We start from the raw sequence: 12,973 nt of genomic DNA, 5'->3' as shown, positions 1-12,973 counted from the left end.
CACCCGTGAAATCCAAATGCATTCTTTTTCTCTGCTAGTACAGAGCGTGAGGGAATGGTCTCCTGTCTTTTTTTACTTTGACTTGTCCTTGTGACAGCCAGGAGATGGCATCTGTTTTGTTCATTTTTGAATCTGTCTTGCAAATAACCTGACCCAAAGTCTCACTCCCCACATCCCTGAAAGACCAGGAACTGGCATTGGTAAAGCTTGTTGCAAGAAGAGGATTTTTGTTTTCTCCATATAAGTAGAGATTTACAAGCCTGTCTTTAAAATCCTGCCGCCAAACAATAACTTTCTACCCAACCATTGAGAGGGGCAAGCGCACGGTAGGGAAACTGGAACCATTTCATTATTCCATACTGGATGGCAAGAAAATGTGGATGCATCTAGGGCTTTTTTTGGTAGAAAAAGCCTAGCATGAACTCTCATTTGCATATTAGGCCACACACCCTTGACATTACCATTGTTTTGCACACAGCTTTTTTGTAGAGAAAGTCCAGCAGGAACTCACTTGCATATTAGGCTACACCTGCTGACATCACCATTGTATCACATGGTTTTTTGGTAGAAGAACCCCATCAAAACTCATTTGCATATTAGGCCACACCCCCTGACACCAAGCCAACCTGAACTGCTCAAAAAAAGCCCTGGATGCCTGACCTGGGCCAGAAGTTTGGTCTCTGCCAAAGGGCTCTTGATGCCTTAGAGGCTGGGGCTTCTTTTCAGAAGGGGGGGGGGTGGGTGGGCCTGCCACTGTCCCTGAGATTTCTGTTAGAACGAGCCAGAGTGTGCCCAGGAGAGAGGCCAGAAGTCAGTCTGATTTGATGAGCCAATGTTCCTTTTAACTCTCCGTTTTTCCTTTTCCCCAGAAGAGAAGCCTAAAGCAGACCCAGTATTAAAATCTCCTTCCCCTGCCCTCAGACCAGAAGCTAGTGGAGAGAGAAAGGACCCAGCGGGCCTGGCAGCAGACAGCCCTACCTCCACAGAGACCTCCTCCCCAGAGCTCCCTCTGACTGCTTTGCAATCCCCAGTCACAGTTCTTGCCGCTGTTGCTGCTGCACCTAGTAAAGCTCCGTTTGCAACAGACTTTGGGGACCGGTGTGAACTCGCTTCCCCCAAACTGGAAGCCCCCCTTCTTCCCAGTGCAGTGCCCTGCGTGGAAACGCCCACTGGTCCTCCAGCTGATGAAAGCAGCACGGATGTCTGCAGGGAGCCCCGGCGAGTGGTCCGGAGCGAGAGCCAAGTGACTGCCAGTCCTAATCGAATGGACGAACTCAATGGAGTCAGCGACCAGGTGCCGGTGACTGATGGCATTGTAGAGCAAGAGCCCCAGGAGGAAGTGCCCTTGGTGGTGGAGCTTGGAAGCCCAGAGGTGGAAGATGGGCCGCCCTCTTCAGCTTCCGTGGTTCTTTCTGCCATTCCATCTCCACCTCCCAGCCCTCCCCTCTCTTTTGCTGCTGCTACTACCACTACCAGTCCTCCTCCTCCTCCTTCTCCTCCTCCTCTCCCACTACCTGGTGCTCTCCCTGCTCTTCAGGGGGGTTTAGAAGGAGAGGAGATCACAAGAACTATCCTCAGTGAAGATGTGCCAGAAACTCTGGGGAGAGAGGAGCTCGAGGCAGAGAGCCGTCCAGAGGAGAATGCCGAGTCTCACGAGGGCCCGAATGCGAGGAAGGGCCACGGACCAGGTGAGCGGTCTTCGTCTCAGGCAGCAGCAGCAGGGTGGGTTAGTGGCAGCCAGACCTGCCTGGAAATTTAGGGAGGGAGGGGGGTGTTGATAGTTGTTCTACTGTCGCCATTTTCTTAGTGGCTAAATAGAAGAAGGGAAGACTGGCCTAAATTATGCTGTGCACTTGAGTCCGTAGATGGTCTTTCAGGAGCAGTGCTTGTACGAAGGGCCTGGGAGTCCTGCAGCTCTGCTTTCTTCTCTCATGTGGTCAAGGAGAGTCTTCAGTGAATGAGACTTTGCCCCACCTGTGCCCACATATGTACCCAGGCGAAACCAGTGGCTTGAGTGGGGCTAGACTTAGTCTGTGCCACATTAGCGAGGCAAATATCTTTGTACCTCTTAGTGTGGACGATGTTTGCGTTCTAGGCATGCCTGGGGGTTGCAGCTGAGGTCGGTGCTGCTGCTGTGTGTTTCTTTGTACCCTGAACTGTCGCGTGTTGCTTCTGAGATGGCTGCATTGCACTTGCAAGCAGGGAGGAGCCAGAAGGAGGTGGTGGGATTCTGTTGTAGAATGGGCCACATCATAGACTGAAGGTGGGGATGGTCACATTTTAATGTTCTCACTTGTGAAATAACAACAACGACAACCCTGCAAGTAAATTAGCCCCTCTGGAAGCAAGGCTGCTGTGCTGTGCTAGTTTGCAGAAGCAGTCTGGTGAGACCATCCCTCCCCTCCAGTCGGCAGCAGCACAGGCTGTCTTGTTGCAGGCTCTCGTTGCCTCCTTCTGCTGCGCGTGCATAACAGGGTGTAGCCCCCTTGCTGGGCTCTTCTCAGGCAGGCAGCAAAGGTAGGAGCCTGTCGTCCTCGCTTTCCAGGTGGCTGGTGGGCTGCAGTTTGCACTGGCCCACTCAGAGCTTTGTAGAAGAGAACAGGAGAGCCTGCAGGGAGGGCCTGCCTGCGTTGGAGGAGGAGGCGGCAGCCCATGTGGAGGAAGCAAGTGGCCCTGAGCGCTGACCCAGGCACTTGTTCTGTGCTGCATGGAGGCAGTTCAGGGGCTGGCCTGTGTGGACTGCTGCGGCTCCGCTGAGCCTTGTGCGACTTCTCCCAGCAGCATCTCTGGATCATAGAATCATAAAGTTGGAAGGACCTCTAGGGTCATCTAGTCCAACCCCCTGCATAATGCAGGAAACTCACAAACCCCTCCCCCTAAATTCACAGGATCGTCATTGGTGTCAGATGGCCATCCAGCCTCTGTTTAAAAACCTCCAAGGAAGGAGAGCCCAGCGCCTCCTGTTAGAACATAAGAGAAGCCATGTTAGATCAGGCCAATGGCCCATCCAGTCCAACACTCTGTGTCACACAGTGGCAAAAATTTTATATGTATACACACACACACACTGTGGCTAATAGCCACTGATGGACCTCTGCTTGATATTTTTATCTAAACCCCTCTTGAAGGTGACTATGCTTGTGGCCGCCACCACCTCCTGTGGCAGTGAATTCCACATGTTAATCACCCTTTGGGTGAAGAAGGACTTCCTTTTATCCGTTTTAACCTGTCTGCTCAGCAATTTCATTGAATGCCCACGCGTTCTTGTATTGTGAGAAAGGGAGAAAAGTACTCCTTTCTCTACTTTCTCCATCCCATGCATTATCTTATAAACCTCTATCATGTCACCCCACAGTCAACGTTTCTCCAAGCTAAAGAGCCCCAAGCGTTTCACCCTTTCTTCATAGAGAAAGTGTTCCAGCCCTTTAATCATTCTAGTTGCCCTTTTCTGGACTTTCTCCAATGCTATAATATCCTTTTTGAGGTGCGGCGACCAGAACTGCACACAGTACTCCAAATGAGACCGCACCATCGATTTATACAGGGGCATTATGATACTGGCTGATTTTTCAATTCCCTTCCTAATAATTCCCAGCATGGCATTGGCCTTTTTTATTGCAAACGCACACTGTCTTGACATTTTCAGTGAGTTACCTACCACAACCCCAAGATCTCTCTCTTGGTCAGTCTCTGCTAGTTCACACCCCATCAACTTGTATTTGTAGCTGGGATTCTTGGCCCCAATGTGCATTACTTTGCACTTGGCCACATTGAACCGCATCTGCCACGTTGACGCCCACTCACCCAGCCTCAACAGATCCCTTTGGAGTTCCTCAGAATCCTCTCTGGTTCTCACCACCCTGAACAATTTAGTGTCATCCGCAAACTTGGCCACTTCACTGCTCACTCCCAACTCTAAATCATTTATGAACAAGTTAAAGAGCATGGGACCCAGCACCGAGCCCTGCGGCACCCCACTGCTTACCGTCCTCCACTGCGAAGACTGCCCATTTATACTCACTCTATGCTTCCTATTACTCAGCCAGTTTTTGATCCACAAGAGGACCTGTCCTTTTACTCCATGACTCTCAAGCTTTCTAAGGAGCCTTTGATGAGGAACTTTATCAAAAGCATTTATTTATTTATTTATTCTGTAACTTATATCCCGCCCTTCCCACAAGTGGCTCAGGGCGGCTTACAACAAATAATAAAACAATAAAATCGGAACAAATTAATACATTTAAATTCAAACATTTAAAACCTAAAAACCTTAAAATTTTACATTAAACTGTGCAGTATAATCACAAAAATCTAAGATCTAGAAAGCTACATTTGTCTAGTCAGGCGTAGGCTAACCGGAAGAGGGTCGTTGTACAGGCCCTGCGGAACTGAGTAAGATCCCGCAGGGCCCTCACCTCTTCCGGTAGCTGGTTCCACCACATAGGGGCCGTTGTGGAAAAGGCCCTGTCCCTAGTTATTTTGAGGCGCACTTCCTTGGGCCCGGGGATGGTGAGAAGATTTTGAGTCCCAGACCTCAGTACTCTCTGGGGAACGTGTGGGGAGAGACGGTCCCTCAGGTAGGCAGGTCCCAGGCCATATAGGGCTTTAAAGGTAATGACCAGCACCTTGTACCGGACTCGGTATATTATTGGAAGCCAGTGCAGAGCCCGAAGACCTGGCCGAATGTGCCCCCATCTTGGGAGGCCCAATAACAGCCGGGCCGCGGCATTCTGCACCAGCTGCAGTTTCCGGGTCCGGCACAGGGGCAGCCCCATGTAGAGGGCATTGCAGTAATCCAACCTCGAGGCGACCGTAGCATGGATCACTGTTGCTAGGTCGTCGGGATCCAGGAAGGGGGCCAACTGCCTTGCCTGTCTAAGATGAAAAAACGCGGACTTGGCAGTGGTCGCTATCTGGGCCTCCATATTTAGGGACGGCTCCAGCAGCACCCCCAGGCTTTTGACCCTGTCCGCCGGCCTCAGCGGGACACCGCCAAAAGCTGGCAGGGGGATTTCCCCCCCTGGCCCCCGACGGCCCAAACAAAGGACCTCTGTCTTCGCAGGATTCAATGTCAGTCCACTCAGTCTGAGCCACTCAGCCACGGCCTGTAATGCCCGATCTAAGTTATCTGGAGCGCAGACCGGTCGGCCGTCCATAAGCAGATAGAGCTGGGTGTCATCAGCATACTGGTGGCACCCCAGCCCATACCTTCGGGCAATCTGGGCAAGAGGTCGCATATAGATGTTAAATAACATCGGGGAGAGAACCGCTCCCTGGGGCACCCCACAGTCGAGTGAGCGCCTCCGGGATAGTTCCCCCCCAATCGCGACCCTTTGTCCCCGACCTTCAAGGAAAGAGGAAAGCCACTGCAAGGCCAACCCCTGAATCCCTGCGTCGGCGAGGCGGCAAGTCAGCAACCGATGGTCGACCGTATCGAACGCCGCCGATAGGTCCAACAGCATCAGCACTGCCGAGCCACCCCGATCCAGATGCCGTTGAAGGTCATCTACTAGGGCAACCAACACCGTCTCCGTCCCATGACCTGGGCGGAAGCCGGACTGAAGTGGGTCAAGGATGGAAGCGTCCTCCAGGAAAGTCTGTAACTGCCTCGCCACTGCCTTCTCAATGAGTTTGCCCAAAAAGGGCAGGTTTGAGACCGGCCTATAGTGTGCCAATTGGGCCGGGTCTAAAGATGGTTTTTTTAGGAGGGGACGGACCACCGCCTCTTTGAGTGGCGCTGGAAAAAGCCCTTCCATTAGGGATCTGTTTATGATATCCCGTATAGGACTTTCTGGAAGTCAAGGTAAACAACATCTATTGGGTCTCCTTTGTCCACATGTTTGTTCACCCCCTCAAAGAAATGTAACAGGTTAGTGAGGCAAGATCTTCCCTTACAGAACCCATGCTGAGTCTTCCTCAATAACCCGTGTTCATCAATGTGCCTACTCATTCTGTCCTTGATAATGGTTTCTATCAATTTTCCCGATATTGAAGTCAGACTGACTGGCCCGTAATTTCCCGGATCTCCTCTGGAACCCTTTTTAAAGATGGGGGTGACATTTGCCACCTTCCAGTCCTCAGAAACGGAGGCAGATTTCAATGAAAGATTACAGATTTTTGTTAGAAGATCCACAAGTTCAGCTTTGAGGTCTTTCAGAACTCTCGGATGTATGCCATCTGGACCCGGTGACTTATTAGTTTTTACTTCGTCCATCAGTTGTAGGACCTCCTCTTTTGCCACCTCAATCTGACTCGGGTCTTTCAACACCCCTTCCAAAATTAGTGGTTCTGGGGCGGGCAAAAAGTTTTCATCTTCCACAGTGAACACGGAGGCAAAAAATGCATTCACCTTCTCAGCCATTTCCCTATCCTCCTTCAGTAATCCTTTTACCCCATGGTCATCCAAGGGCCCCACTGCCTCCCTGGTTGGTTTCCTACTTCTAATATATTTGAAGAAATTTTTATTGTTGGTCTTTATGTTTTTTGCAATATGCTCCTCATAGTCCCTTTTTGCCTGCCTGATCACAGTCTTGCATTTGATTTGCCACAGCCTGTGTTCCTTTTTACTAATCTCACTTGGACTGGTTTTCCACCGGTTAAAGGAGTCCTTACCTTTTACAGCTTCCATTACTTTGTTTGTTAACCATGCAGGCCTTTTCTTATGCCTGTTTGTGCCTTTCCTAACTTGTGGTACGTATTTTATCTGAGCTTCTAGGATTATAGTTTTAAATAGTGTCCAAGCTTACCCAAGGGTTTTGACCGTATTTACCTTTCCTTTCAGTTTCCTCCTCACATGCCTCCTCATCTCAGTGTATTTACCCTTTTAAAGTTAAACGTGGTTGTGGCGGTCTTTTTGGGCAACTCCCTATTTATACAAACAGTGAAATCAATAACATTATGGTCACTGCTCCCAAGTGGCGCAATCACTTTTACATCTCTCACAGAGTCTTGGGCATTACTTAGGACCAAATCCAGGATTGCCCCACCCCTGGTAGGTTCTGAGACCATCTGCTCCATAGCACAGTCATTGAGAGCATCAAGAAACTCAATCTCTTTCTCTCGACTTGAACACATATTGACCCAATCAATCTGCGGGTAGTTAAAATCACCTATTACAACACAGTTTTTACGTTTAGCCACTATCTTTAAGCCTTCCATCATATTATAATCATCCTCTCTCTTTTGATTTGGTGGGCGATAACAAACTCACATAGTTAAATTTCCTTTCGGGCCCTCTATTTCAACCCAAAACATTTCTAAAAGGGAATCTAATTCTCTGACCTCAGTCTTACTGGACCATATATCCTCTCTGACATACAGAGCCATCCCACCTCCAACCCTTCCCTCCCTATCCTTCCGATATAACTTATATCCAGGAATCACCGTGTCCCACCAAGTTTCTGAAACTCCCACAAAGTCTGTGTTTTCTCCCAACACTAAACATTCCAATTCACCAATTTTACTTCGAACACTTCTAGCATTTGCATACAAACATCTATAATTTCCCAGGCAAGCTAGGCCCGCCACCTTCCTCCTGCCGCCTCGAGGCTTTGGCAGACAGTCCATACTGTTTGTCACCATCACAATGGACAACTCTGATCCGTTACCTGGTAGAAAAATAGCAGCCAACCCTTCATCTCTTTGAGATGAGTCCTCCCGAACCAGAGACATTTCATCTCCTGTCGGCTTTCCCCCAAGATTTAGTTTAAAAACTGCTCTGCCACCTTTTTGATTTTAAGCGCCAGTAGCCTGGTTCCATCCGGGGACAAGTGGAGACCGTCTCTTTTGTACAGCTCCCGCTTGTTCCAGAAAGCATCCCAGTGCCTAACAAACTTAAACCCTTCCTCCTTACACCATCATCTCATCCACACATTGAGACTTCCACTGAGAAACTGTTCTAACAGTCAGGAAGTTCTTCCTAATGTTGAGCCGGAAACTCTTTTGATTTAATTTCAACCCATTGGTTCTGGTCCTACCTTCCGAGGCCACAGAAAACAATTCCACCCCATCCTCTCTAGGACAGCCCTTCAAGTACTTGAAGATGGTGATCCTATCACCTCTCGGCCACCTCCTCTCCAGCCTAACATCCCCAGCTCCTTCAACCTTTCCTCATAGGACTTGGTCTCCAGACCCCTCACCATCTTCGTCACCCTCCTCTGGACCCGTTCCAGCTTGTCTCTATCCTTCTTAAAATGTGGTGCCCAAAACTGAACACAAACTCCAGGTGAGGTCTTACCAGAGCAGAGTAAAGGGCCTTTGCTGTGGCTGGCAGCAAGGCAGGAATTGAGGGCTGCCTCCCTATCTTGACTTTCCTCTCAGCCCTGCTGACGTGCAGTGCTTGGTTTGGGGAGTCCCAAGAGCTGCGTCCCACTCTGCCACCTGTTGTGCCTTGCTAAATCTAAAGAAGAGCAAAGACTGTTGGACAACTACAGCTGGATTGAGGCCTCTCAGACCCCTTCCGCCTCCCAGAAGAGCCGTTTGCTGTTTTTTTTCATGGGAACTACTTAGAAGGGGGTGGGGGTTGGTTCCCCAGTTAGCTGCCTAGCCAGGTACTGCTAATGGACTGCCTTAGTCAAAGTACTGCATGCAGCCAAGAGGGTTTGCTGGGTGAGTAAGGGGCAAGATCGCTGTCACTTGCAAGGGGGTTCCACTGCAGCAGAAAATATGGGGGGCTTGCATGATAGACTCTGTTGCCAGCCAGAGAGCCCAGGGTACGGATGCCCTTGATATATCCTGCCTCCAAAGCGTTTAGGATTTCCAGAGTCAGATGTAGCCCAGCAGAATGGGAGTGGTAATTGGAGCATGGCCCAGTTTGGCCAACTAGAGTAATCCTCTGGACGGGGGAGAGCCCTGGGAGGGACACTTCCAGCCATTCACCTTGGAGCACTGCTAGGATGACAAAGGTTAGGACCTGGAAACCTGGTGGGGAGGGGAGGGGGCTGCCTGCAGGGTCATTTTGAAGACAAGTCCCAACTATTGGGGCTTAATTTGGGTCTTGAAAGAGCTCACTGATCTGGAAGTTGTTCCATAGTCCCTCTCCCCCCCTCCCTTTCTGGAGAAGTCCAATCAGCATTTCTATGTAGATGTGCCCCAAGGGGAAGAGCTGCAAACTGCAAAATCTTCTGCAATTTTGGAAGCCACCCTTAAAACAATAAAGCAGCATTTTAGGGAAATAGCAACACATGCATGCAATACTTGTGTATCGGTGGATTTGATTTAACTCAAACTGATTTACGTCATGATTCAAATCACTAGTCAGTAGGACTAGATTTAAATAATGGTTTTCTACATAAAGACTCATTCTTGCCGGTATATTATTAACAACTGGATGAAGGTTTCATTTTCTCCAGGGAGAGAATAATATGATAAACCTCAGGCTTATACAAGCAAAGATCCCAAGACTTGTGGAGAATTCTGCTCAAAATGTTTCATTTGTGCATATCTATTCCACTGCAAATAATCTTCTATTCATTGAACTTCTTGAAACTTAGAGGTAAGGGGTTGATTCTTTGTACACAAGAGATTTACAGAGGAACAATGAGATTGAAACCTTTTTCTCAACTCTGTATGTTTGTTTTATAACATTTTTGCTGTGAAAAAGAGGCATGTTATCTCTGCAGACACAAATTCACTATTTTGAGCACTTCAAAACCAAGCATCTGAGATAATATCTTCTAGAGAGAAAAACTGCCCAAAATAATCTTACAGAAACCTTTGGGAGAGCATGACATCATGCATGGATTAATGGAATTCATTTGCCAAAAATTTAAATATTGCATGGATATACAGTTTTAATTAAGAACTAATCCATATTTCATGATGTATAATAACCTTTGGACTGTAATGTATCTTAAATAGAAAACTATCTTTAGATGAAGTTTTAATAAAATGCTTTTTGTGGAAAAATCTAATTTAATTCAAAAATCCTATTTAATTTTTATTAAATGATTTTTATCCACCATGGTATCAAACTACTTGTACTGATTTAACAACATAAAATGCATCGTTGATAATTTAGCATATAAAATCGTACTATTTCTATTACTAATGGAATTCACAATCATATTTACCTTCATTTTCTATAAGAAAGAGTTGCAAGTGCATCTGGTACTTGAGAAAGAGTTGCACACTGGTGCCCTGCTCTGCTGTAGCACATGGATATTAATATCTGGCATTTGGGGAAGTAGGAAGAACAGAAGCTGGAGGTAGAAAAACAATTCTGTAATATTCAGACAGAAATACTCATGGTCACAGTAGGTAGGACTACCAGCATATTTGGATATTAAGTTAACCTTTATAGCTCTGAGAACAACTGAACTCTTTAATGTATTGTCATTAAATGTATCATAGTGTATTAATTGTTGCCAAAGTTATTTGCATTTGAACAAAGTCTTGAAAATGTTGTATGCATCTACAGGACACAGAGAACTGCTGCTGTGTCTAATGCTAAATGGCCCTCAGGTGGATTGATAGACCCAGAAACCCCTCAAGAATGAAGTTAGGGGCTAAATTTTCCCCCCAAAGAGAGCCCATGTGATGGAGCAGTTAATGTTTTTACTGTGGAAACGTTGGGGGGAAACCCTCAGATTTTTCATGCTTTGCATTTTGAATGAGAAAAACCTTGTCTTACAAAGAGAATATATTTCATATTTTTTGTTTCAATGTTGCCCCAAAGTTTACAGATTTTCTGTGGGGAAAACTAAGGAAGTCCTCATATATTTGAAACCAGTGAAATGCTTTTTTAAGACAAACATTTTCTCACTTTAAAAGAGAATATACCACAGGAGGGTTTTTTGTGTGTGGCCTCCAAATTTAAAGAAAGCCCTCCCTTCCGGCAGCAGTTTGCAGGCCATGATGCTGATGGTCCATGCACCATCCCCTCCTGCATTTTTCACAGAGGGACATCTGTTGGAGTTCCTAGGCCATCACTGCTGTGTCAGGATGCGGGAGGTGTCCCCTTGAGGGGTTTGCTGGTCTGCCTGTGTTGCCTCTCACTGTCCTGGAGCTGTCCCTCACAAAGTCTCCATTGCTTTTGGTTTAAGCAGGCGACCCGTCTGAATTCCCCACCAGCCCTGAGTCTCCATGAAGGCCATGAATTCTCTTGAACCTTGACAGGGCTGTATGTCATAGTCTTGTGCCATTGCATCATGGCATGGCAACAGGACTCTTCTCCTCCATTGGCTGCATCCAGAGCCTCTCTGCTGCCAGTAAGCCCTTCCTTCCCTCCCTGCTGGTTGGTGGGTCGGTTTTGCGGTGTGTCTTTTCTGGTGGAAGAATTGGCCTGATTGTTCTTAGTCTCAGCAGTGAGTTGAGTTGGTGGAGAGGTGTAAAGAGGTACTGGTTTGCACTTCAGTGCTCATCCTTTCCAGTAATTCTGAAATGAAATGTAAAAGCTTCTCGGAGTAGATTTGTTTTGATGGGTACATTTGGATCCTTGTTCCCTTTGGGAGCTGTGCAAGAGGGAAAGAGACTTTTATGTGTGAGTCAGCTCTGTCAGAGGGCTTATGGCTACAGCCGTGAAGTGGATGCAGGTGTGTTATTTGATGACCTACCATGGAAGTGAGGGGTGTGTGTGTGTGTGGGGGGGGTGTCCTGAACTATTTCTGCCTCAGTATTTTAATTTAAAAGAGGCAAGTCATAGGGGTTAAATGAGCCTGTTATATTGGGACAGACCTTTGCTGCTTGGAGCTTGTAAGACAAGCTGCTAAATGGCTTTTACACAGGTTGGCACCTCCAATTTGTCTTGCTTGGGTCTCATGGGCACGCTAACAGCTACTCACAGTGTCTTCCCTCTATGGCCTGGAGTGTTTTCTGAGCAAAATTAGAAATTTGTTGCTGTAGGCAAATGCTACAGAAATTCAGTGCTATCTCTTCCTCCTGAAAGGGTTTAACAAGTACTTTGGATTTCTGATTCACTACAGCCCAGCCGTTATGGATATTAATTAGTGTAGCTATATAGTAGCTTTCTGATTGGATCTGCTTCTCATATTTTGTCCTGCACTTTTGTAAATTAGTTTTTATTCTAGTCCTCCTCCGGCTAGTTGGGAGTGGCCCTCACCCACTGTGGATGAATCCATTACCCTTTTGATGGGCTGATGTTATTTTTTTTTTAAACTGGCTTCTTTGTAACATCCACTCCCACCCCCTGCTTGCATTTTACAGCTTGCAGTCTGAGTGTGCCCTGATTGGGAGGGCCCAGGCTAGTCCAGTCTCATCAGATCCCTGGAAGCCCTGCAAGGTTGGCCCGGGTTGGTACCTGGAAGGGCGACCACCAAGGGAGTCCAGGGCTGCTGTGCTGAGGCGGGCAGTGGCAAGCCACCTCTGGATGGCCCTTGCCTTGAAAGCCCCCACAAGTCAGCTGAGACTTGAAGCACTTTCTAGCACCACCAGTATAACAGTGTCTGCCTAATAGAGGAGCACTGTGCATCCACCAAACTGAGCTCTGCCTCATGAAAGGTTGTTATGCTGGAATAAATGATGTTAGTCTCCAGAGTACCTTTGGGCTCCTGTCTTTCAAAGGTAAGCAAAGGAGGATTTGTTCAGGATAGGCACTCTTGGTATTTGGTGCCCTCTGGGGTAGAGATTTAGAATTGTGTTATGAACAGGTGCTTTGACTGGGGTGGGATGGTGGGGTTGTGTGCAGTTGCGGAATTGTGCTGCTCCCTTTTAGGTCTGCTCTTATCCTTAGGTCTTGTGTGGTATAGGTTGTACCGGCCTCCAGAAGATGTGGAAAGATATTTTAGACTATTCAGAGGTGGTGTAAAATGTTGGTATTAATTTTTCCAGCTTTGGCTTCTGCATCTCTTCTGCACAACTTTTATGGAACATTGGCATATGTGAAAGAGAGAGGCTCGCTTTCATATTGTAACCACACTCATAAGAGTTGGAAGGTACCTCCAGGTTGATCTAGTCCAATCCACTGCATGATACAGGAAATTCACAAATACCTCTCCCCCAACACCCCTCCAGTGAC

General features: G+C 47.5%; 1 protein-coding gene across 1 annotated transcript in view; it reads left to right on the top strand.

Annotated features, from left to right (window-relative positions):
* EIF4G3 (eukaryotic translation initiation factor 4 gamma 3) overlaps positions 1-12,973 on the top strand; it is a 68,443-nt gene that overhangs the window by 32,928 nt on the left and 22,542 nt on the right. The window contains exon 13 of the mRNA XM_060259647.1: positions 870-1,688. Within this exon, the coding sequence (XP_060115630.1) occupies positions 870-1,688 (819 nt within the window). The remainder of the gene's footprint in view (positions 1-869; positions 1,689-12,973) is intronic.

This window comes from Heteronotia binoei, chromosome 18 (genome assembly GCF_032191835.1).
Source record: "Heteronotia binoei isolate CCM8104 ecotype False Entrance Well chromosome 18, APGP_CSIRO_Hbin_v1, whole genome shotgun sequence".
Classification (NCBI taxonomy): Eukaryota; Metazoa; Chordata; class Lepidosauria; order Squamata; family Gekkonidae; genus Heteronotia; species Heteronotia binoei.
The sequence above is the reverse complement of the archived record's forward strand: the minus strand, read 5'-3'. Positions and strand labels throughout refer to the sequence as shown.